General features: G+C 33.6%; 1 protein-coding gene across 1 annotated transcript; it reads right to left on the bottom strand.

The window, feature by feature from the left end:
- Nucleotides 1-414: 414 nt before the first annotated feature.
- Nucleotides 415-14408, bottom strand: LOC115991868 (vesicle-fusing ATPase-like). The gene is made up of 21 exons (XM_031115822.1): nt 14082-14408; nt 13686-13781; nt 13506-13587; nt 13350-13400; nt 11351-11521; nt 10387-10541; nt 10185-10293; nt 8807-8906; nt 8672-8727; nt 7958-8023; nt 7791-7873; nt 7344-7477; nt 6534-6744; nt 6101-6232; nt 5968-6028; nt 5788-5847; nt 4794-4852; nt 4590-4677; nt 2300-2422; nt 1193-1258; nt 415-784 (listed from the first exon to the last, which is right to left on the bottom strand). Exons 1-21 carry the CDS (start codon nt 14222-14224, stop codon nt 641-643), a joined length of 2190 nt encoding a protein of 729 aa, XP_030971682.1. The 5' UTR covers nt 14225-14408; the 3' UTR covers nt 415-640.
- Nucleotides 14409-26835: the final 12427 nt, after the last annotated feature.

Below are 26835 nucleotides of genomic sequence, written 5' to 3'. Positions count from 1 at the left end.
GTTCCAAGCAATAGAATATAACAATTGAATTACAAGACTTTTGGCATATTTATATCCTAAATTCCTAATATGATGATAACAAAGTTTGTCAGTTGAACCAACTGAAAGTCACGACTAAAATCATAAATAATAGTAGTGGACTCACACAAATGTCTTACGAGGGCCTTCTCACAGGAATGTGAGTGCTTATTTAAATTTCATATTTACCTCACGAGGTATGGTTTTAGCTGGAAACAAATCGGCTGTGACTACTACCATTGGATGGATTTCTTACCATGATCCCGTGAAGCTACCTCTTTTTCTCCTTCGGTGACCGATGGAAATTATTAGAGAAAGAGAGAGAGAGAGAGAGAGAGGCAATATAGTAGAGATTTGATTGGACCATGAGAATAAAGAAAAGGCAATCACTGAAAATATGGAAATTCTACAAAATAAAGTAAACAATAGTTTCTCAAATCGTCCTCTGTTCTCAATTTCTCATACATTGCAGAAATTTATAAAATTCTGTTTTCAAGGCCTAAAATCTAGAGAAAACCACAACTCACAAGAAGAAAATAATACAAAATATCATCACATAGAAACAATCAGAGAGAATGATTTTCTGCTTCGTAGTATCTGTACGGGACTAATTGTGAAGAATCTAGTATCGGACAATATCTTGAAGGCAATCATAAAAGTGAGAGATCTTAATCTTCTCTTTGCCAGAGTATATTGCCTCAGAATCTCCACCATGTTCACCCTGGGCTGCCATCTCAATCAACATATAGAGCTTCTTGATAGGCATCTATGAGGAGAAATTGAACAGAAGTAAGAAGCAAGAAGTGAGTGATCATAATAATAAGTTCCTTTCCATACTACTAATTTCTTCAGTAACAAACCAAGCAAAAGAAAAGACAGTTGACAATATCCAAGGTTCAGAATATTTACTGTTTGGTTAGTAGTTCTGTCATGACTTACACAAGTCAACTTCAGGTAAACAAGTACAAGCACAAATGATGGATTAAACTAGTTACTGTAAAGTTTCCAGGGAAAGTATTATGATTTCATGAGATGGGAGAATTTTCTTTTTTGTTTCTCTTAATCCATTCTTTGATTGGTAAAGGCAGAGTTTATGAGAGACGTGTGTTGTAAAAATATAAATTAAAATGACCCCCAAGGAATATTACAAAAGACTGATCAAGTATAAGCTTACATCATTCAGGGACTCTGCAGCTGTATCGATGTCTTCATTAGCAAAAACATTCAGCTGTTCTAGCACCTGAGATGAAAAAGAGTAGATTAAAATACATTGAACTTTGGAGCTAAATGTTTGTTAAAATATAAATTTCCTTTCAGCATTCATGAAATATATGTAATGAAATGAACTTGAGGGTCGTAACATTCATCCAGACTCCAAAAGACTACCAAGCAAGGAAAGAATCGAAATAATGACATCCACAAACCACTTGATCAGTCCAAACATCTGTGTAGCAGAGAAATTATCGGAATTTTTACTGGAAGTAACTCCCTACTTTCCCAGCATTGTAAATCATGAATCAATTCTTCCCAACCTCCAATTGTAAAAGCCTTACATACAGATTTCACAATTTCTGAGTCAACTTACAAACATACCCTAAACGGCAGCTTTCTTTCACTACCACAATGAAAGTGAAATAAACACAACCATTTATTAATGGACACAAACAGCCTTATCATAGTTAAACCATAAAACAACTAATCAGCATCATTTTTAGATGTATCATTAGGCATTACTCCATTTTTATTTTTGGGGTGAATCATATACTCCATTTTCCTTGCACAATGCATATGCATTTCAGCATTACTGCCAACCCCAGCCAATAATATTTCTAAAATAAAAATAAATAAATAAAAAGAAAAGAAAAGAAGGCTAAATTATTCCCACTTAAAAGTTTAAAATATGATATGCAAAATTTTCAATTCCAGCCCTGCATTCATGATAATCCATGCAGCATTTCCTAAATTATATCTAATACTTCAAAACATATAGGCCGGAATATACAAAGGGTAATTTGACCATTTCAGCCTAAGAAGTGCACTATTACCACACCATCCATCCTCGTGTCCAATTTAGCAAGTGCACAACTACTAGACAAAAATCAGTAAATGTCAGGCTCTTAAAGCAATTACATAAACCACAATGACACTATTCTTTAGCTCCTTTTGTTTAATTTACTAGCATTGATGGAAATTGATGCTAACCAGAAAAACAAGAATACCACAACTACCCATATTTATGAGACAAGAACAGAAGTACAGAACCACAACAAAAATATTTTACCTTCTTTGCATCATTTTTCTTCAATGTAGGAACATTGTAAGTGACAGAGAAATTATCACAAAAACCAATAGAATCTAAGAAGCCCACTTCACTTGTTGTCCCTATGACCATAAGTTTCTTCCCCTGACAACAAAGCACATAAAATGAACTAGTAATGAGAACTTCAGGAAGGTCAGAAAATTACCATTCATCAAGTCAGATATCACATAACTACTAAAGGAAAACCATGTCCCAAAGATATCAGAAAATATCACACATAAGGCTGTCGATGAATGCTCTTTGTACAGCCAGTGATGGTGACAATATGGAGCTGAATAATCCCAAACAATAGACCAGACCAACTTCCGCCACTACATCAAATAGCATTAGGATTTAATGGATACATGTAGGTCCCAAAAAAAGAGTACATAAGGGATAGAACTCGTGCTCATCCTTTCACTCAGTTATGGGGGAGAAGATCCCAGATCTTAGCTACGCTTTCAAAATTTGTAATCTACAATGAATTCAGTGTTTTTTTTTTTTTTTCCCTCATTCATGCTGGGTAAGACTCAGTGAAGTTGTATGTGTCTAAGAGGGGTTTGAAGAGTGGAGACTACATATTCAATATGGCACTGGAAAGATAGCATGACCATAGTTCAGAAAGAAAATATAACAATTTTAAAAGTGGATTTCACAATTGCTACCACTTTGAAACCATTGACATCTTTGTGAACAATTTATATCTAGTTCTATAGGTTTTGTAACTACCAACATGCATAACACATGCACTACAGTTGGTAATAAAGAGGGAATTTCCATACTGCCTATGATCCAAATCATACATGATACATCAACCAAAATATTTTGAACCTGAGGTGTAAAAATAATAATAATATTAACCTCATTTCAATTTTACATAATTTTTCTGATATGTTCTTTTCCCTAAAGGAGGGGGAAATAGGTGATTTGAACTAGTGACCTCATCAGTTGAGATAGAGCTCATCAGCCTCACATCTTACCAAGTTTAAATTTTTAACTTGAGATAAAGCCACCATTTTTTCATACTCCCTCCATGAGATGTTGAGTGTCTTGTTTTCCTTCACGTCCCAAAATGAGTGCACACTTACTAAAAAAAGAAATTAAAAACCAAGCATTTATACCTAAACCTTCCCATAGTACCCCTTACTAATTCAAAAAACAATCAATACTTTTGGCATTTTGGCTAGAGTGGCATGCTCTTTCTTCCTCATTAAACATGTGACATGTCAAACTTAGACATTCAAATTGGTTTTTTGTTTTGAATTTTGATAGGTCTTAGACATTCAAATTGGTATAGAGGGAATACTAAACTTCTACTAATTCTTTCAATCTATTTAAAAAAAGAAAAAGAAAAAAGGAAAACAGTAATATCATGCAGAGAATTTCACTGACCAGAATAGAAGCATTTTAACATGTACCTATATTGCTGTCATTGTGTCGTGCTCATTGAAAAATTTTGCATAAGAAATCATATTATTTAATTATTTTGGATAGCTCGCACACTCCAGCACAGGGCATTACATGATTTTAAGATTGTGGTACAAATGACAGGTAGAGAAATATATGATGTGACCCAAAAAAGTACTGCATTTACATCACAGGGAAGGAGGGTGGTTACAAGATTGTGAATTGGTAAAAAACATCAAGGACTCAATTGGTTGGAAGTTATTTCTCCCTGTTCAAAAATTGGAGATTTTCAGTGAAAGTAGTCTTTTGGGAAGTTTATTCAACTAGAAAAAATTTCCTAGTGAAAAGTTTTATTTCATAAGTGCTGCTAAATCAAATATTTACCTCAACAGATGGTGAACCACCCAACGCAGAACATCTTATGTCATTTATTTGCCCATCAATTTATCAATATTCACTTCTAGATTTAGTGTATCTTATCATACCTGACATATCTTGAAAAGGTGAATAGAATCCAATGAATTACACTCAATTCAGATATAAACAAAGGGTCTAGTTAACGGGTGCCCTTTGGACATTTGTTAATGGACTAATTTAGGAAAATTTTGATACCACTTTTATGGAAAATATAAAAAGTTGTCAAAAAAATTAAGTACTTTTTCTTTTCCCATTAAAAGTATCTATAAATGTTTTCTAAACCAATGCCTTTAGAGCATCCATTAACTTTTCCTATAAAAATATGTATCCACCCCTTCCAATTATACAATTTGAATAAAGAATTATTCTTCATGAAATTCACTGATAATAATATAATTGGAAATTGTAAGACCAGTCCAGCCAATAAAGACAAAGAACAACGAAAAACCTTTGGAGGAAGCCGCTTGAGTAGGACCAGTAGTGTCTGAGAGATTATATTTGAAAAACAAGGCCCAACGGCAGCATACTCCAATAACCTGCAACAACAATTACCGTAAAATCATCTAAGGCACTTCTTCATTATCATTAATAGATGAAAAACGTGCTGGTGAAAAGCAGTACAGCTTCATTCAATTCACATCAGTAGATTTACCTTTCAATGTCATCAAGAACGATGATGCTCAGCGGTGACTTGTATGCATCCTCAAATACCTGTTAAAGAATATCATTATAAATAAGGCTTCAAAATTTCCTCCCAATCACATAAACTAAAGAAAAACATTAAAAAGTATATATCTTTCTAGTGTAAATAGACAATAAATAATTGATAACTCTGCAAGTGCAGCATAAACTTGTCTTAGATACATCAAATCTCAATTTAGACTAGGAACTGGTTCTATCACATAAAGGAGGGAAAAAAATCTTTTAAAATGCAACCAAGAATGGTCAAAGTCTTAGGACCTGTTTGGTAAGTGAAACCAGTTTTCAGTTTTCAAAAGGTTTTGCAAAATTGTGTTTCAATACATGCTTTCTCAACCAAAACAAAACTTGGTCTGTTTGGCATGATATTTTCACTCAAAAACTGGTATTAATACTCATCTAATAAAAATTTATCACAAACCAGCCTCAGTTCTAAACTGAGATCCGACGCAAACACACAGAGGGAGGAACAAGAGAAAAACAGAGAGAAGGAGGAGCAAGAGAGACAAACAGAGAGAGGCAGGGGTCAGATTTGGATACCCAGATCCGACGCCACAGCAACACTTGGGATGGTGCTCCACCGCCATCACTGAGAGTTCTATGGTGTGTGTGTGTGTGAGAGAGAGAGAGAGAGACAGAGACAGAGACAGACAGAAACAGAGGAGAGAGAAATCGGGTTGGGAGGGAGAGAGAAAGAGAGGACTACGTAAGAAAAAATTTATTATCTTAATAATAACTTTAAAAATTGTTGCTCAAAACTGAAAACTGCTCGAGGTGTTCTCAAAATTCAGCACTTGAATCCTCTAAAGTGAAGTCAGATTAAAAACTCCTTGCAAAATATTGTTACCAAACAAATGTTTTTTTTGGACCCCACAGTTTTCAATACTTAAATACAAGAAACTATAATTTAAAAACTGCTTCCAAACGGGCCTTTGCATTTGACAAACCTTGACAATTTGTGCACACTTAGTGCTTTCGTGAAGACCAATCATTGATTCTGCTGAGACCTACCCAAAAAATGGCAAAATTTAGAAATAGGTATAAATGGAAGGGACAGTAGAAGAGACGGAAAAAATTCCTTGAAAGTAACAAGATAGAATATCCAAAATATAGGGCAGGGAGCTTACTATCTTGACATAAGGAAAATCACTGTCAATGCCAACAGTAGCTGCTAGTGTGGTTTTACCACTGTCCAAAAAGGGTAAGATTCAAAAAAGATGCAATTAACAAAGTCAATTAAAATAGAGAAACCATGCATACCTGCCACTTGGGCCTTCCAGAAGACAAGTAACAAGCGGACTTCCTTTACTCACTTTAACTTGCTCCACAAGTAGCATAGCTCTTTGATAAATGTGCTTATTTCGATCACCACAGTCCACCATGCCATTCAGTCTACAAATCACGTTAGTAAATAGAATCAAGCTTCCAGCAGAAACAGAGTACCATTTGTTACCCAATTTTTTGGACAGCCAACAATATCATTATCCCAAATTTCTCACATAGTAAACAAATTAGTCATATATGCCATGCAATGCAACATAAACTATTCCACAACAAAGGGATTTAAGTCAAAATTATTAAAATCTCAAAAGGAAGACTTATCTCGAGCATGACAATGTGATGTGAGTTAAAAATAAAATAAATAAATAAAATCTGAAAGCTAAAAGCATTTTCAAATTGCTCAAAACTATACCTGCACCGCTCAAGGTCATCAGTGGAGGCTCCAAATGCAGGAATTATTTCGTGGAGTGCATTCAAAAAATCATCCATGGTAACTTTTATACTCTCTTCATCCACTGGCTTGGTGAGATCATCAAGACTTAGTTGTCTATTCAAAGCATAAGATACTGCACTTTTTACAACACCTTCAAGTTTGGCACCACTATAGTTTTTCGTACGAGCAGCTGCACTCACAAAAATAGATAACTGAATCAACCAAGACCTTCATCTATCATTCCTAGAGTCCAAAACATTGCAACAATTTAAACATTCAACACATGGTCAAAAGTATTTGTATAATAAAGTAAGAAACAATTTAAGAATCACTGCAACTTTTTCAAAGAGATCAATTTTGGACACATTAAACAGCACCCCCACCCCCCAAAAAAAAAATAATAATTAAAAATATCATATCCTTAAGTTTCACCACTAACAGTTGGTTGTAACATAGAAAATCATTAAGGGTGTGGTTTTTTGGGGCTAGGTGTAAGGGAGATATTAGATTAAATTGAATTATAAATCACTTGGTACTTTAATTTTCTAAGATCCATACAACTGCAATACCTTTTCATGAGTTTGACTATCAAAGCCAGCCTAAAGAATGTTTAGTATAGATTATGTTCTCAATATATTATAAATTTATATATATAGACACACACAACTCCAATCAAAACCTGGCGGCAAATATAATTTAGATATAATCATGTCCCCATTTAACAGTCACTTCAGCCATATAATAGATGAATAAGTAGATATCATAAGCATATCTCACTAATGGACATACCAAGCTCTGGAAGGTTCACATCAGGAGCAAGAAAAGAGCTCTCTTTCATCTTGTTTGTATGAATTTGAAGAATCTGTAAGCGACCATTCTCATCAGGAAGGCTTATCTCAATTTGAACCTCCAAGCGTCCTGGTCTATAAATCAAGAATAAACAAATTTAAATGAATTTTATTGGTAATTACACATGCACTCAACAGGTTTGGAACCCATGATCTCACCCTCCACCTCGCGTTTTACAAGGAAGTGCAGTTTGAACTAGGGCTCATTGGCAGGAATAAATAAATAAAATTTATTGGACTTTGATTTAGAGTCCAATGTTGACTAGTAGTTGCTACAACCTATGTACATCAATGTCAACTAGGAGTTGCTATCCATGCTTTTCATGACATAAAAAAATTTAAGGTTGCATGGACAGTTATGCAACACAGAAGAGGGAGAGAAACAGGCCTTAAAAGGGCTTCATCAAGTAAATCTTTTCTGTTGGTCATTCCAATAAGCAAGACATTATTTAAAGACTCCACACCATCAATCTGAAAAGTAAATAGTCTTTTAGTTATTAGCAGAGAAACACTCTGATTTGCAAGATTGTAAAAGCAATTGAACCTCTAACTAACCTTTGTAAGAAGCTGGTTCACAATACTGTCACGAACTCCTGTACTATCTCTAGTTGAACCTCTTGACTGCAAATGCAAAATGAGAACATGCATTGAGCTCTTTCCATTTGCTAAAAAACTTGGATTACATAACCAGACAACCTTAAATCTAAAAATTGACATTGTTTCTTTGACATATTAAACAATGCAGACCTCAGGTGGAAATCTAACCATGTAGGTGTTACCAATGTGTTCTTGTGCTGTCGCTTTTAAAATCATACTAATAATAGCAAGTTCACTTAGAGGTCAAGAAGGGAACTAGGATTCAAGTTAATATATACATACACATATATAAATATATTTTATGTCCAAAGGCCTACTCATCTACAACTCTTAGCACTATGTCACTTAGGATGATTCTTTGACTCAGGGTCCCAATTCTTGGAATGGTCATTATTGTTCATTAAGGCAACATAAAGAGTTATGAAACTATACAAAGCATTTCTAACCGCATAAGGAAGTTAATCTATAGATTCCACACACCTTAGATATTCAAATAAATGACACTCCAGGACATTCAAGAACAATAGATTCAGTCAGAGGTAAATACTAACTATACATACATGCATATATATATATATATATATATATATCAAAAGCAACAAATTGATGTCGCAATCAATCTACTGGCAGGGGGAAAAAAAAACGTTAACAAATATTTGAAGAATCATGTACCTTACAAATAGCATCAATTTCATCAAAAATTATGACATGCAGATCACTTTGGTCCCCTGAAAAGGAAAAGAACATGATGGCATTAGTGATCACCAAAAGACCAACCTAGGAAAACACCTGTTATATCTCCCTTACCTCGAGCTCTTTGATCATTCTCAGCATCAGCAAATAGATCCCTAACATTCTTTTCAGTTTCACCAACATATTTGTTCAAAACTTCAGGGCCGTTAACAATCTATAACAATTTGTCACAAAAAGGGTAAAAAATAAAAAAGATGGTCCATCAACTACAAGAATAGATTTCACCATCTTATAGAATGTGAAGCATAGAATACTTCTAATTTATTTGTTTTTATAAGTAATAGAAATTTTATTGATAAAAAATTACTTCATCTTCACAATGATGAACATTAAGTAATTAAAACAGCATAGAATACTAATAATAATTTGTTGCTATGATAGAAAGAATTCAGACGTGTTTAGTTAGCTTTGGAACCCGAAAACAATGTTCCAGCATCAAAATGAAAAGTATGCACTAGCAAGTGAGCATATGCTCAAATGAAAATTGAACACATCAAAAGACCCAGTGACTATTGATATTTAAACCATGACATAACCGAAAGTGGATGGGTGATGTGCACTAGGTTTTATGTTGCAAGGAAATAAAATAGAGATGACGCTGCCTGCCTTCTCATATAAGATATATCTTCATGAGATTTTGTGTCAATCATGTGCCTGAGAAGCATTTCTGCTTGACAAATTAAAGAAAAAGAGTGCGATTCATCGTGGTCATCATTTCCGGATAAATTTGTATGTCTATGGAATAAAGTTCAATGTCAGTCAAATAGTAAGTGAACTCATGGTCTATGCTCAAACAAGACTAGAAATAATCTTAAACATTTGATATTTGTTTTTTGAATTACTAAACCAATTCAACTGCAACACTACCAACCTAGAGATAGTTAAAAAGCTTCATTCTACTCAATTTTGTGCATTAGATGCTTGTTTTGAAACTTCATACACCAGTTTTAAAAGATGAACTCAAAGTCTTTAGGTCAATGAAATTATGGAATTACAATAAACAAAATGTACAGAACAAATCAATTCTTTGCTCATTGCAAAGTAAAAATGACAACGCTAAATTTTTTAATAAGATTAGCAGGCCATGTAAATAAGAATACAAACTTATGAGCCTTGAGAAAACACTAGTTATAATTTCATCAAGGTCTAAAAATATTATGAAAATCATTTGTCTTTATACTTAATATTACTAACAAGAAACATTTATTAAAACTTTCTTTGGTTCTTACTTATAAAAAAATAAAACACCTTTCAATGGCTCAACTCTCCCTCTCATTTACGGGGACGGGGGAAGGTAAACAAAAAAATAAAAAAATAAAAACTCTTAATTCTGAAGATGGAAAATGATAAGGTGTTAGCCTCATAAAGCTATAAGTTTTATCATTTGGTGAAAGACTGAAAAATATATAAATAAAATAAACCATATACAAACCTTTGGTTCCCTTCCATTCAACATTTTTCCAATTTGACGAGCCATAAGTGTTTTGCCAGTACCAGGAGGCCCATAAAGCAGCATACCCTTCACATGCTTAATCCCCAATCTAGAAGACGAAGAAATTTCCAGGTAAGAGCATGTTATGGAAATAAAACAGACTAGAAGAATTAATGCATAAATGAAAAATTGAAAATATTACTTATTTGTCACATGGGGAGGGAAAACACGCGAAGCAAAGGCTCTTCGAAATATATCTGCAAACTCTGCACTTAGGCCACCTATACCAAGTGATTGAAGATTAAACTCCTTCTGCCTGAAGATGTTGCTACTGGCTGCCTCACGCTGATTGACTATCTGTAAGTCAAAATATAAGTTACTGGATTTAATGTTTGACATCAAGTTGATCAGCCTATAATTACTCTGAGCAACTGTGATCTGTATAAATGCTTATTCGGCTACACTGATCATGTTCTGTTCAACAGAGGAAGAGGTAAATAATTAAGGGGAGATGCAAGTGTAAAAGAGATTTTGACTGATTTGACATGGCAGCACCTTCTCTAGCATGCATTAAGCATTAAAGAAATATCAGGTACAGAATCCACCAATCTAATAGCATTGATTTGTTAATTATGCAAACAAACAAATGATGGAAGAATTTTTCATGAACATCAAACAAAATACCTGAAGTTAGCTTTGTCAATGGCATTATGTATATAGAAAGTTTTTCGTATTATTATATTAAACTCTATGATAGCAAACCATTTTTTTATATAATGTAGGGAACTTTTCTAAAGAAGAGCCCTTTGGATTTGCCTCTAGGTAGCAAAACCTAAAGAGCAAATGACCCACCTGCCAGAACTAGTTGCCAAGTAATCCAAGGGAGTTCACCACTTACAGGCAAAGCATTTTATGCTCATGCCCAAGAGCTAGGATAGCAAACTTATCACCAATTCAATATAATTAAACCTAACCAGTATAGGATAGCTAAGTGGAACAAGTGGAGAAAGAAGCCAATGGGAACTAGCTCAAATGCATCTCCTCCTAGAGGTAATGAGTTCAAGACCCACTAGTGCATGTGTATTTACCAATAAGAAAAAATTCAAAACAAGAACAAAATATGCGTGCGTATAAAGACTAGTACACAATCAAATACAGAAATATACCTTTATTCCACTCGCATTTGATGTTTCAAAGACAATGTATGTATCACTTGATATCATCCCTCTTTCAATAGTACTAGATTTTTCTTGCCCCTCTACGGCAGCTTGATTGACTGTGAAAATATAGTTATTTCCATGAAACTCAAATGACACTCTTTGCCCTGCTGTCATTACCTGCGTACAACAAGAACAATAATCCACAGCTTGAAGTGATATCATCCATAAAGATTTAGGAAGAAAATAAGGCAGGCAAAACCTATAAATACACTGGGAACATTAATACACGTCTCATATGTTTACTGTTAGGGAAAAAAAGGTGGGGCAAGAAGCAAACTAGGACGTAGCTGGTTATTTTAAAAAATTTATTAATTATATAATATATTATATATATATATATATTAAATTAGTATTAATAGGAGGAATCGAGGAAGTGCTGCTCTACAGCTAGTTTTTTTTTTAAATTATTAAATATATAATATATATTTAAATATATATATATATATATATAAGAGCCTACAGCTGGTTTAAAAAAAAATTATTAAATATATAATATATTTTAAATATATAGTAAATATGGGTGAGTCGGGTCGGGTCGGGTCGGATTTGGTGGATTTGTAATTTTATAACCCAAACCCAACCCGACCCACTATAAAAGAAATTTTTGTAACCTAACCCAACCCGGCAAGTTGGGTCGGGTCGAGCTTGGTGGGTCGGGTCGGGTTTTCTGTACACCCCTACCCCCAAGTACCTAAAAAGTCCCATTTATTTCAAAATCCTCAATCAATTACAGCCAACATGCGCAGCCAAGTAAGCATCTCTAGCAGCTTCCCCAAATTTTTGTATTGTTTGGAGAATGAACAGTGACATTTAGCTTTTACCTACTCACTTTTTCAAATACACTTCCAACAGATTCTCTATCCCATTTTCTATCTCATTTAAATATTATTTCTTCATTCATTGTTTATTCTTTTTTTAATCATCATTTATTCTTTTTTTAACAACTATATTTTTCAATGAGAAGTGTTATGTTCACAACATTTTACGCAATACTTTTACAACAAAATTTATGTGGAAAGTTGTTACTAGTTATAATTTGAACCTACAACTGAAATTATTTTTTTACTTGTCAATATTAACTAATAACAATCTATTACTTAAAATTTATTGTAAAAATATTATAGTAGTATTTTTCAATTAGGATTTTTTATTTTTTATATTATTTTTCTTCCTTTCATTTCATTTTCACCCATGTTTCATTTCTTTTTTTCTTTTTTCTTTTTCTTGTTTTTCTCCTCCACACAAGACACACAGCCCCCCTTTCTTTTTATTTTCTTTTTCACTTCAAAAACATTCCAGCGCTTCACATCAGAGAAGAGAGAGAGAGAGAGAGGAGAGATCGGCTTGGGCCTCCACCGCATGCATCTCGCCGCTCTAGCATCTCCACTGCTGCTCATCGTCCTCCCCACCGATCGGCTTGGGTCAGATCGGCTTGTTCTTTTTTTTTTTTCATATTTGCTTGTTTTAATTCAACTTTATTTTAAGAATTGGATTTTGTTTTGTGTTTTGTGTTTGGATTATGTGAGAAACGGGGTCATATCGGCTTCTTCTTTTTTTTTTTCATATTTGCTTGTTCTGATTCAACTTTATTTTAAGAATTAGATTTTGTTTTGAGTTTTGTGTTTGGATTATGTGAGAAACGGAGAGAATGAGAGAAAAAAAGAAATCTGGAGGAGAGAGAAAGAATTGATATAATAGTAGCTGAAATAATTTTTTAAGCAAAAAAAATTGATTTGAAGGTACTACAGTATTCTCTAGATTTAGAGAACTACTCTAGCAACTTCAAAAAAAATTTGGAGAACCCGCGCGTTTAGAGAAGCTGTTGGAGCATGAACAGTAATATTTGGCGGTCCGGTCCAAAAATGACTTTACGGTGGCTGTTGGAGATGCTCTAAAACTAACAAACACAAAATGGAATAATAAGTCATAAAAATATAAACTCTACCTGGTTCATAAATCTCTTTTTAAGCTGGCCAGCAAGCAAAACAGCATCAACCTACAAAAAAAAAAAAAAAAAAAAGAGAACACCAATTTTTCAAGCATAAAATAAAACCCTCCATGAAGTTAAAACTAAGATTATTGACTGAAAGTCAATAATAACCTGTTCACTTTTAGTCCCCTTTTTCACAAACTCCAACTCAAGTGCAAGCAATGCCAGGTCGAACTTCTCCGGCGGAATAAATCTAAAACAAATTACAAACAACACACAACAATTAGAAACAATACGAAGAAAAAAAAGACGGCGGTGGTGGTGGTGGTATCGAATCGAATGAGCTCTGACCTGTTAACCGATAAGGTATCACCAGATGAAACCCTGGCATGCCGACGCTGAATCGCATTTAGAGCTATGTGGCCATTCCGTACGCTCTCATGAGCAGTATCATCATCAACTCTTAGTTAAGGCCACCAAAACAAGAATAATCAAAAAAAGCCATCGATCTTAACAAAAATTACACGCAAATCTTAGTTATGCATGAAATCAACAAATTTCAGAGCAAATTCTGAAAGCGACTTTCGGATTTACATCTAAGCAAATAAGATATGGCAAATCTTAGCTTGTGCAAGAAGTTATACTGTAAAGGATCAGAATCAAGGTTGATCAGAATTGGAAATGTGCATGATGGAACAAAATTTCAGAGCGAAATAGGGAGCAGTAAGAAATGAGAGAAAAGGATATGAGAGAGAAAGAACAAAGGAATCGGCGATGGAGGCGAGGTAGAGCTTGGTGCCGGGGACGGCGAAGCCATGAAGATCGGCGTGCGAGCAGTAAGCGAGGTTCGTGAGGACGAGGTCCGCCGCCGGAGTGTTCGTCACGATCATGCTTGTCGACGACGGTGAAACCCGGTTTTTATTCGGATCGGATCGAATGGAATGGGTTTGGTTGCTTAACTTTTTTTTTGATGAACAAGAATTTTTATTCACAAAACAAAGACAGAAAATACAATTAGCAAACAAGAGACACTAGTAAATGTTTGGTTGCTTTAACTGTGAAGGAAATTGGAGACACTTTTAAATGTTTCTTCGCGGAAGTTTAATAAAGCCACGCGAGACACTTTTATTGACTCTTTTTTTTTGAGACCAGACTTTATTGACTTAACCATTAAGCATTTCGAATCTCTTTTTCTTTTTCTTACCTTTTTTTTTTTTTTTTTTTTTTATATCCAAAAATTTGGCTGCATGGAAAGAGGCCCAATCCAAATGTCCTGAGATTTGGATGAAGGAGGAAATGAGGGATTGAGGCCCAAATTAAGCCCAATGCCTTGAATAGATGAACACCAACCCGACTTAGTGTGCGTTTGTTTGCACTTTTAGGAGCTGAAGAAAAATTGCATTTGGCTCAGCCCAAAACGCAACTTTTTGGGAGATTCTAGCATTTTGCCCTTAATTTTTAAAAAATTTAGCAATATGCCCCAATTTCGAAACTATATAGGGATATGCCCCTGTTTCGATACTCGATTACCTTAAAATCGAGTTCCAATGAAATACTTGATTCGTAAAAAATCGAGTTATGCCCAATAAAACTAAAACTAATAAAATAAAAAATAAAAAAAAAGCAGCATGAAACTCAATTTTAGGGAAGTCGAGTTTCAAAACGTCACTATAGGGATTTAAAACGTCATTATAGGGCTCCTTGAACCTGGTATTGGAACTTATAAAAAATTTTTGCAAGAAAACGCCGCTATAGGACTTTAAAACGTCACTATAAGGCTTAAAAACGCCACTATAAGGCTACTTGAAGGGGGCAATCACACTAATAAAAAAATTTACAGGAAAACGCCGCTATAGGTCTTTAAAACGTCACTATAGGGCTTAAAAACGCCACTATAGGGCTTAAAAACGCCACTATAGGTCATCCTGAATATGGGGCAATCACACTTATAAAAAAAAAAATTTGCATGGAACTCGATTTCCTGAAACTCGAGTTCGTTGTAATTTTTTTTTTTTTTTTTTTTTTAAGTTTAATCGGGCATAACTCGATTTTCTACGAATCGAGTATTTAATTGAACTCGATTTTAGAGTAATCGAGTATCGAAACAGGGGTACGCCCCTATATAGTTTGCAAACAGGGGCATATTGCCAATTTTTAAAAAAATTAAGGGTAAAATGCCAGAATCTCCAACTTTTTGATAAAAGTTGCGTTTTTGGCTCAGGCAAATTCGCGTCCAAAACGCGCAAAATTTATGGACCTCCTGAGGTCCATAAATCAAAACGCGCATACTGTTACCGTTGGGCTGATGATGAATTACGAAAATACCCATAACAATTCTTCTCTCACGCCTGAAGCCTCACGCCCCTCATCTGATCTCTCTGCTCTCCCTTTGCACGAAGCTCCTCTCACGCCTCCCATCTCAAGCATAATCAAAATACAAACTCAAAAACATAATCTTAAAATTAATCAAACCACAACAATAAAAGCAAAAAAATGCTTGCTCTCATAAAACTGATATAATTTAAACAACAAATCTAAAATCAAAACAACAACAACAGCAGATCAAGAACAGGAAAAAAAAAATTAGAACAACCAGAAAAAAAAAAAAAATATGACCCTTAGTTGCATGCACTCCGCAGTAAGGAGGAGGAGTAGCGGTGGCCGTGTGGTGGAGCAAAGACAATTTCTCCTCTCTCCATGCGTGTCTGTGTCTGTGTGTGTTTGAACTTTGAAGATAATGACACCTAAAAGGCAAGCAAGATTATGGAATCAAGTATCACATATAGAGCTAGAGAATTTATGGAATCAAGTAGGAAAAGAAAAAAAAAAAAAAAAATGAGAGAGCCGAAGAGCTTCTTGAATCAAGTGGAAGTAAAGGAAAAAAAGAAGAAGAAAGAATGAGGAGCTTCTGGAAAGTGGAAGTAAAGAAAAAGAAAAAGGAGAGGATGTGGACAATGGTATACGTGTGTGGTGGACAAAATGCAAGAGAAAAAAAAAAAGGAAAAGGAAACGTATGGATGAAAGAAATGAAAAGAATTAGAAATCACAATTTAAAAATATTACCACAATATTTTCACAATAAATTTTAAGTAATTGGCTAATATTGATGAGTAAAAATATAATTTCAGTGGTGGGTTCAAATTAGAACTAGTAACAACTTTCCATATAAGATTTTGTTATGATTCTTGTGAAAGTATTGCAAAAAATATTGTGGATGTAACACTTTTTGTTGAAAAATATAATTGTTGAGAATGAATAGAAAAAGAATAAATAAATATTAAAAAAGAATAAATTTGATTACAAAATAAAAATTAAAAAAGTGGGTAGGCAAAAGATAAATGTCACTGTTGATTGTCCAAACAGTACAAAAATTTGTCTAACCTGCTGGAGATGCTCTTATATATACATTGTCCTCTTTGGTAATTTATCCCTCAAACTGCCACTTTTATAAGTGCTAGCCATATCAGCATATTACACATTATTACACATGAGTGAATAAGTAGTGTCACACACAATCACAACTCACCCAAACCCAAATCTTCTCACTTTCTTACTAGATTCTGCTGTCGTCCATGGAGATAGCTCCCAAATTCTCAAATTGGATCTGTCGCGCGTCCACCTCTCATTGGATTCTACCGCCTCTTGCTGATAAATTAGATTTTCATATTGGTATAAGGATTTTCTAATGAGTGAGAGAGTTGACTAGAGAGAAAAGGAGTAAGTGAGAAAGAGAAGCGAGTCTCTAGGCCACCACCAATGGTGGTGAGTGATTGAGTTTGAAGCAACTATAGCCATGGGTTGAAATGGAAAAGAGAGATTGAGGGAGTTTTGGGGTTTGGAGGAGGTTGACAATGATGGAGAAGATGGAGGGTTTAAAGAGGAAATGATTGATTTTGTGAGGGAGAAGGTGGCAAAGGTGAAAGCAAAGGGAGGAGGGGAGGGGAGCAGGTAGCCATGGTGATTGGCCTGATCTGAGAGAGAGAGAGAGAGAGAGAGAGAGAGAGAGGTATTAAGGAGAATTGATTGTGTGTGGCCATCTTTATTCAGCAATTTGTAAAATGTTTGTTTAATACTAATGTAGCATTTTTTTAATTGGATGGTGTTTTACACCACATCCTTATTGAATTTAAACTCATTTAATAACTGTGTTAACTGCTAACAATACAACTTGTTCATTAAGCGGGTTAACACAACACAATCCATTTCAATCGATTTAGCACACAATCCAAGAAAAATGAAGTGAAATTATAGTTTTTTTTCCCACCTTGTTTTGGGTAAAATTCAATAAAAATTTTATCAATATAACCATTAAAAAAATTTTACTTGATTATATTAGGATCCAAATTTATATCAAATAAAAAAATTTGGGAACATTACATTTTACCCCCCTTAAACTATGAGTATGCACACTTATTACCCCCACTAAACTATACTCATTTTATATTTAACCCCCCTTAAATTATGAGAATGCACACTTACTTTCCTAAACTACTACCCATAGGATGGGGTGCAAAGTGTTACATAGGTAATAGTTTAGAGGAAATAAATGTAAAAAGAGATATAGTTTAAGGAGGTAAAATATAATCTTTTCCCTATAAAATGACATTTTATTTAAATGAATCAAGTCATTTCAGGTTAATTGTGGGTTAAGCAACACAACATGTTAAAGTTTTTTGACCTATTTTGACACGAATTCATTTACATTAAACACTAACCTACAATTGATTATGTCGTGCTCGTGAGTCATGTCAAATAATGACAATCCTTATATAGAACGACATATACATGTGTTGCACTTACACCTTTATCTTTTTTCTTTTTTGAGAAGGACTTGCTCTCTTCTTGATCATGCCACCATTAATTTTAGAGAGGTAAAAGCAACCCGAACCCACTCAATAAATTGAAACCCAAACCCACCAAATTATTTTTGGGTAAAATTTAGGTATAATACCTTAGGTGCCCTTTTAAAATTTAGCCACTCCTTAACATTTTCACTAAACAGCATTAAACACCTTATGTTTCCCGTTAGAAAACCCATCTAAAGTCAAAAAAAAAACCTCGCCAATCACCCATTTGGAATTGATCTGCATAAAACCCAAACATAGACCCATTGAATTATTAAAGGTTTAGTATATAAAAGATATATAAAAGGGAGAGGGGTAAATTATAGGATCTAATAGGGTTTTAGAGAGAGAGAGAGAGAGAGAGAGAGAGAGAGAGAGAGAGAGAGAGAGAGAAGTGGAGAAGGATTGAGATGAGAGAACCACCACCTAGGTGGCGGTGATGGGAGGCAGAGGCGGTGAAAATGGTCTTGATTTAGGGCTAGGCTTAGAGAGAGGTTAGAGAAAGATAGGGAGGGAAAGAGTGATGAGGGTTCGAGTTGAAGATAACCGCCGCTGCTAGTGAATGGTAGTAGGCGGAGAGAAAAGCTTGAGAAGCTGGCCATGGTGGATCGGCTGTATTTCCAACAGTGAAAGGGCTGAAAGAGCTTAAACACTTTGTATCTTTGTGATTTCAGGGGAAGTGATAGAGTTCACAAGGGAATAGAATAAGTTTTTATTTTAATGTCGTTTAGATGTGTTTGTTAAATAGCCACGTGGTTTATTTTTAAAAGGGGAACCTAAAGTACAACGCCTTACCTAAGATAATATATCTAAGTTTTGTCTATTACCAAGAAATGCTATGTCCACAACATTTTTACAATATTTTCACAACAAATCTTAAGTAGTAGATTGTTATTGGCTATTACGGGTGGGTAAAAAAATAATTTAAGCTGTGGATTCAAATTAGAACTATTAATAAATCTTACATCGTGGATTCAATTAAGTAATTACCCAATTAGATAAGTACTAATTGAGCCTTAACTGGGTTACTAAAAGTACCCAACAAATCAATCATCAATCTCATATCATATTATTTCATATACCATATAATAAAAGTTGAGCTTAGAAATCATGGTTGCACTAAGTGGCTATACCAAAATGCAACAATCCTCTAGATAAAAACAATAATTTATTTGTTCTTATTAACTTTTTCTCTACTACAGTTTTTCCTCCATTACTTTATCACTTCTTTTGATAAAGTAACAATTAGTGTTTTAACTTCTTCTCCTTTTTTTATATTTTTTATTTTTTATTAAATGCAAAAAAATCAATATATATATATATATATGTATATATCATATACTATATAATAAAAGTTGGGCTTAAACGCCATAGTTGCGCTAAGTGGAATTTTTTTATTATAGATTTTTAGATTTTAAAAAAAATGTTTATATATAAAAAAAAAGTCTATTGCATCTTAAATTGCAGCAACGTATACCACACTAAAAAAAAGAGGTCTAATGTTTCTTAAAAAATAAAATAAAAATAATATCGTAGTTGTTCTTATCAACTTTCCTTCAATTGGTTTATCACTTATTATCTTCTATTGGTTCATCAGTTAGATAAAGTTATGTTGATAACAACTTCTTCTTTGTGTGTGTGTGTTTTTTTTTTATATTTAATTTCTATACTGATAATTAGGGTTAAAAAAAAAAAAACAACAACAACAATTCTATCCTATTTCCTTCCAACCATCAATCACATTTGTTTTTTGTTTTAATTGTTACTCTCATATGGGTTTTTTGTTTTGTCTTTTAAAAAAAAATTTAAAACTTAGGGGAGACCTAAATTATCACCAGGAAAGTTTTAAATGAAATAAAAAATTATTATATTTATCTTGATTGGTTGTATTTTTAATAAAAGGTAGAAAATTTATTGCTAAAATTATATATATTACAAAGGAGTATGATAAGCTTAGAACTGCCAGGTAATACAATTTAGCAGTATCATGGCATTGTAAATCTATCCCAAAAATCCGTATATATCACACAGAGAGAAAAATAATAATAATAAAATTAAAAAAAATTAAAAAAAAACGTTGTTGGTGAGGATAAGAAGTTGACCCGCAGAGAAAAACTTCAGTAGATATAATATGGTGATATATATTAGCATAGTATCTAGGCATTTGATGAAAAATGCATTGTTGGTGATGATAAAAATTTGATCGGCAGAGAAAAAGTTATATATATTTATATATATATATATATATATAATAGCAAAATCTAAATTAATGTAGACTTCAAGAAGTTTAGGGTATTTGATTTTTACTTGGACTCTTTTTAGGTGGAGTATGTATATATATACACGGTTAGTTAGTGTATTTTTTTTGTTCTCCAACCTATTGTATAGTCTTTTGGTATAGTCTTCAATTTTCCTACCTCCAATCATGTAGGTATGTATTTACTTATCTAATTTTTTATTATAATCAAATTGAATATGTATTTGTGGCCTTTTGTTTAAGTTAACTTCCTTAAGTTTGATCTAATTTATATGTTTATAGTTTGATCCAATTTAATTATTTTGTTGTCCAATATTTAACTTCTTCTTTTTTTTATAATATATATATATATAACAGTTGTCTAATATTTAATTATATCCTAAATTCGTTCAATCTTCATCGAATCAATTTGAAGCATAAGGGTAAGAGTTTCACATCAAAAAATTTTATTGAATTGTTCTTATAAACATGTTTTTACTTTTACTTGCCCATGAGATCATTTATTTGTATCAATTTCTTTATTGAATTCTTCTTATAAACTTTGTACTTACAGTTTTTATTTAATTCTTATATTATGTTTTATATACTCTCATTAATTCATTAATTCAAATAGAGATGGTTAACGGAAAAAAAGATTTTTACAATTTGTCTATATTCCAAATGCATCATTTACTTATAATGTGGATTGCAAAAAGGTATTACTTTTTAATTCTCATCATATCTCAATGCTAATGAAGCCATTTTTAAGTATTGATGCAAACTTATTTCCAAGGTCTTAACTCTTCTTTTTTATCAAAAAGATTTCAAAGAAAAAAAATTCAATTCTTATTCAACTATTAGAGACTTTACCAATTGAGCTAACTAGAACCCACAATATTTAGTAATTTAGGTTGTTCATAATTCTTAACTATTAAATTAAGGTTATCACTTAAATATGATTTCAATTATAACTTCTTTAATCGTTTTTAATTATTGAGTTCAAGGTTTTTCATTTAAATGTGTGGTGGTGATTACTTGAGCTTTAAAGCTTAATAATTATTATGCAAACTCCCTTTTTAAAGCTTAATATATTATTATATGCAAACTCTCTTTATATTTTTTTAGGTATATCCTTTTATATTAGTCATGTAGTTATTTACCATATTCCATTAAATTAATTTTGGACTTTATTTGATTTTTTTTTTTTTTTTATAAAAACTTAATCTTATAGCATTCAAAAAAGATTACTCAACTTCTAGAAATAGGAAGTAAAAGATTACTTTATTTTTATTATCAATTTTATTATTTAATTTTAATTAAATTAAAAAATTATTATTTTTTAGTTTACACATTATTCTTAATTGAGCTGTGCATCCCACGGACATAATACTAGTATATATATATAGGCAAAGACCTCATGCGAGAGAGCATATGTAACACCCCGACCCAACTTTATAATTAAACTATGCGTTTAAGTGGTTAATTACTATTTTAAGCCACTTTCTTTTTATAATTAATAGAAGAGTATTTAATAAACATATTATTTTATAATGCCATTAAATAAGAATGGTAAACATTATAAATAATTGAATGGGTATTTGTATTATAAATATATACTTAGTATGTACAAAACTATATTAAGTGGTTTAAGTTATTAGATACATAGTTGGTGTTTTAATTAGACATATGATACATGAGATGTTATAGTGGAAATTTCACCCACATGCAACCAATTAAAATTCAACACATGTAGGGCCAAAGCATCATGCATGTTGACTTCTTAAGCCCCAAGACCAACACTTGGCCGGCCATGCAACAAAGAAATCTTCATCTCAATTCTTCTTTGACTTTTCAAGACAATTTGAGCTTCCAAGAAACTCTCTTGCTCTCATTTTTCCACGGGTCCACACACAAATCAGAATTTCTCACTCACTTTACTCTCTTTTCTCTTAAGAAAAGAGCTAGGAAGCTCCCTTGAGTCTTTCTCTCAAGTCCACGGGTTCACACACCAATAGAAAGACAAGACTCATATCATTTCTTATTCACACTTTCTCAAAGAAACTAGAAAACTCAAAAACTCTCTCAAGTTCTCTACCTCTCATACTTTCGGGTCCAGCCACTAAGAAAGGGAAATCCTTTCATGCAAGAGTGATTTATTTCTATTTTCACCTCAAGAACCATAAATTTGGTAAGAATTCTAGCTACTCTCACCTTAGAATCCATGAATTCTTCAAGGAATTTTTAGTAATGGTATTTTAAATAAAACGCACTATTTCACTATATATTACCAAAATAAAAGACTTGAGATTGATAAAACATTTGGAAGAGAGAGAAAGAGGAATCTAAGGGTCGGGGTTACCACATCCGTTATACTGGCCTCCCACCACCATCAAGACACCGAAACCCCTATGGGTAATTTTTTTTCTTTTTTTCTTTTTAAAATTGGGGTCTTAAATATGATTTAGGTTTGGGTAATTTTGTTGGATAGTTTTTGTTTTGGGTATATGAGTAGAGAGAACATTTGGTACATAATGTAAAGCTATATTCTACCATGGTTTAGTTTTAAATAATTTATAAGACACATGAATACACACTTGCCCACGTCATGTCTTAATGTCACACTTTCGATGAGTAGAAGACTGAAGAGAGTTGGGTATACTTTCATTTCATGGTATGAAATATGTGAATACAACACAAATTAGTTGATTTTCATGGTCCTGTTACTTTTTGCATTTATCTTTGGTTTCATTATTTAAAAATAAATAAATAAATAAATAATAAAAACCTTACCTTGAGAAGGCTACAAATATGTAGTGAACCTACTAAACTAATTTTTAATATCTCAAAATGTATATGTTTTTTTACTCGAATTTAGTTTACTTTTTCTTTATAATATATGTATAACATTACCTAAAACCGTATTTCATAAAATATCATAAAATTATACATGCATCACACGGGCAACTTACTAGTTATATATTAAAAGTTAGGCTTAAAAGGCATAGTTACACCAAGTGACTATATCAAATTGTAACAATTTTTTGATAAAAATAATAGCTTATTTGTTCTTATTGGGCTTAGAAGTCATGGTTGCATCAAGTGATTATACCAAATTACAACAAATTTTTTTATAAAAACAATAGCTTATTTGTTCTTATCAATTTTTTCTCTATTGCCTTGCTTTTCTTATCAGCTTTTCCTCCACTACTTTATCACTTCATTGGATAGAGTAACAATTATTGTTTTAATCAACTTGCTCTCTTTCTTTCATTTTTTTAATTTTTTTATGTTTTATTAAATGGGAAAAAAAAACTATGTAATAAAAGTTGGCTTCTATGATTTCATCTACCAGGTACATACTGGGATCTAAAAGGATCTAAGAAGTTGCATTCTCTTAATATACGAGGTTTGTACTATGCACAAGATTAAAGAGTAACCAAAAACTACTTTGGTTTTCATGCGACAGAACCTTCAGTGACATCAATTTGCTCTTCTTGCACCAATATCAATTACTTGAAGGACACTTGAGTTACAAAACATTAACTCAGGCAGTGGAGGAATGATGGAGGAGCAGTGGTGGAGCGATGGTGGAGTACTGGTGATGCCAACGCACAAAAGAGAGAGAGAGAGAGAGAGAGAGAGAGAGAGGGAAAAAAAGAGGTTTTGTTTTTTAATTGATGAGGAAAAGGGGTTTTTTGCTCTTTTCACTTTAGAGTGTAAAGTGTAGTCGAAGGGTATAGTTTTGGATGGTAAATTGTAATTTCCCCTAGTTTATGTGAAGCAATCTCTATAACATCCATGAAATGAGTTTTGGTTGGCAGCTTCAGGAAATTCCAACAAAACCCTTGAACCAAACACTTCACAAAAGAGCAACCCCAGTAGTTTAGGACTCCTCTGTTTCAAACCTTAAAAACCACTAGAGTCAACTTGATTTTCAATAAGAAACAAGACTTGAGGACCTTCCTCCCTCACCAAGCAGCAAAGTTGCATGTAGTGTCTTTAGGATCCTAAACCCATGACAGTCATCCTGAATTTCCTTTTTTTGGTTTAGGGACTTGAGTGATAAAATCAGTTGTTTTGATAGAATTTTTATCTTGAAGAAAGCACTTCCAACTCCTCAATGTGGATCTGTTGGAGATAAAAATTGATAGTGACATATAACATTCTAAAAATAATAATAAAAATGATAAAAATCACAAGAAAAAAAATTAGATGACGAGAATAAATATGGAATTTTTTATTCTTAAGGCCTGTTTGGTAATGTTGTTTGTATTTTTTGGAAGTACGTGTGAGTGAAAAAGTATATGAAAATACGTGTATTGTTATTTAAAAACTGAAAAGTGTTGCTTAAAATGCCATACCAAATGGCCCAAATCATTGTGGCACACATATTTTCCTATAACATTTTTGGGTAAATTACAAGTTTGGGACCTTTTGGTATTGTGTCAAAATAATCTCTACTGTTAAGTAATGGATGGAGAATGCTGAAGTGGCTAACTACCACAATAAATAAAATAAAATAAAAACATTTTTATACCACATCAGTTGACACATGTAATGCCAAATGGAATAAAAAAATGTGTGAGTGCCTTTTTTTAGCTCCCAGGCCCAAGGATCCTAGGCCAAATACTTGTAGTTTGGTGGACTGGGCTTGGTTCATCGCAGCTAATGGGCTGTTTACGAACCAAGTAGTGCACAGGGCAAGGATCCTACAACACGTATACACTAGCAAGCAGGAATATATATATATATATATTGAACAGCAAGGATAACAGCAAAAGGAAAAAAATGATGTAATAAGGAAAAAAATGATGTAATAAGGAAAAAAAAGAAAAAGAAAGAGCACAAAGACTGTTGGGGATCCTCAAGTCAATACGAAAATATTTGATTTATTTTCTTAATTATGGATTGCAATGTGCTCACTAAGACGTGTTACAAGGTCCAAATAAGCTCAAAAATCACAAACTTGGATGGTTATTCAAGCCTCCAAGACTTGCAAAGTTTGAATCTCTTTGAATCCAAGTATGTTCTATAGTGGCTGTGCCGGGATGCCGGGGAGCATCTCTCTCTCTTTTCTACTTTCTCTAAGTTTTGACAGGGTTTTCTCAATGATTTTGTTATGGTTTACTACTGCCTGATTGCCTCTTCAACGCTGGCTACCTTCCCCTTTTATAATGTCATGGTAAGGTTCCGGAGTACCACTAACTTCTCTCTTTTGCTCCCCTAGGCACCAGAGCTCGTGCAGTGCCAGTCACTCAGAGGGCAGGTCCTTTCTTTATTCCTCATAATTTTCTCCTTTTAGTGCTGTCTCCCTGAAAGTCCCTTGCTCTTTCCATTCCGAGGTGCCCTTAGGTAGCTGACCTCAGCTTTTCGGCTCTTTACCTTTTCAGCTTTTGGCTGTCCCTTTTCTTGTCATTTTTCCCAAGTAATCGGAATCCTTTCCTACTGGGTTGAAGGTTTTCCCAGCCACTTCTCCTTATAGTTCTTCATTCTGGGTTTCCCAAGGTACCAGCCTTTTGTTCATGAATTGTCATTCTCCAAGCTTTCTGGTTCTTTGCTGCACCACTGGGTGTTTGAGAAGGACATATATGTTCTTCGTTTCTTGTATTTCATGGTACTCCTTCCAAGTTGTCTCCATCCTACCTTAGCTGTGCTGTGCATCCCAGGGATCTCGAGCCTTTGGCAGCCCCTGGGGATCCCGACCCAACTCTTTCTATTGGACTCTCCTCAATTCCTTGATCCTGGCAGGCTAAGCCTTTTCCTTCCCTGGATTTTTGGGCTTCAAAACTTTTGGGTTTCAAAACTTTTGGGGCTTACCAACCTTTTTCTTTGTGGAGAATTCATCCCTTTTATGATTACTTGTCATGAGGTTGGCCCATTGTGTTATTTCCTTGGGCCTGGGTGTCATGATTTTTTTTACCTCAACATTTAGCCCCTCGAGCTTGTGGGTTGCCTGCAGCCCACGCATGAGTAATTTAGAGTTTTAGCTTCCGCAAGACTTCTTTCTTCACTCTTTTAATATTTTCTTCTCGGGTCCCCCTTTTCTTCCGTCAGGATCCTGACTCCTTGTTGTCGTTGGGTATCCTGGGCTTCTTTACATGTTGCGCTTCTTTTTTTTGTAACTTCCCCCTTTTGCACGAGACGTGGTAGTTGATTTTTGGAGTAAAACTTCCCAACCCACTTTTCACGTTCCCCGTAATTCTCATTAATAACGGCCAGTTACTTTCTAAAAAATTAAATTTTGGCACCTAGCGCGCCTTTCCATACATCATCTTCTCCAACTGCTTTTTGCACCATTATTGCAGTCAATTCATATTCTCTTTTACTTCTCCGAGTCTTTAATTCTAAGCATATCTTCTCCCTTACAGTCAATCTACCCTCTTTGCTTTCCTTCTCCGCATTCCTTATTCCCTCAATTTAC

This window comes from Quercus lobata, chromosome 5 (assembly GCF_001633185.2).
Source record: "Quercus lobata isolate SW786 chromosome 5, ValleyOak3.0 Primary Assembly, whole genome shotgun sequence".
NCBI classification, from domain to species: Eukaryota; Viridiplantae; Streptophyta; class Magnoliopsida; order Fagales; family Fagaceae; genus Quercus; species Quercus lobata.
This window is presented reverse-complemented; position numbering and strand designations above follow the sequence as displayed.

What these genes read in the sequence shown, in the direction of transcription:
- LOC115991868 (XM_031115822.1), bottom strand. Translation starts at nt 14,224, where the DNA reads ATGATCGTGACGAACACTCCGGCGGCGGACCTCGTCCTCACGAACCTC. An exon ending in GAATGATCAAAGAGCTCGAG is followed by an intron (nt 8,728 to 8,806) that starts GTAAGGGAGATA and finishes TTTCCTTTTCAG; the next exon opens with GGGACCAAAGTGATCTGCAT. An exon ending in AGAAAAATGATGCAAAGAAG is followed by an intron (nt 1,259 to 2,299) that starts GTAAAATATTTT and finishes TTTTCATCTCAG; the next exon opens with GTGCTAGAACAGCTGAATGT.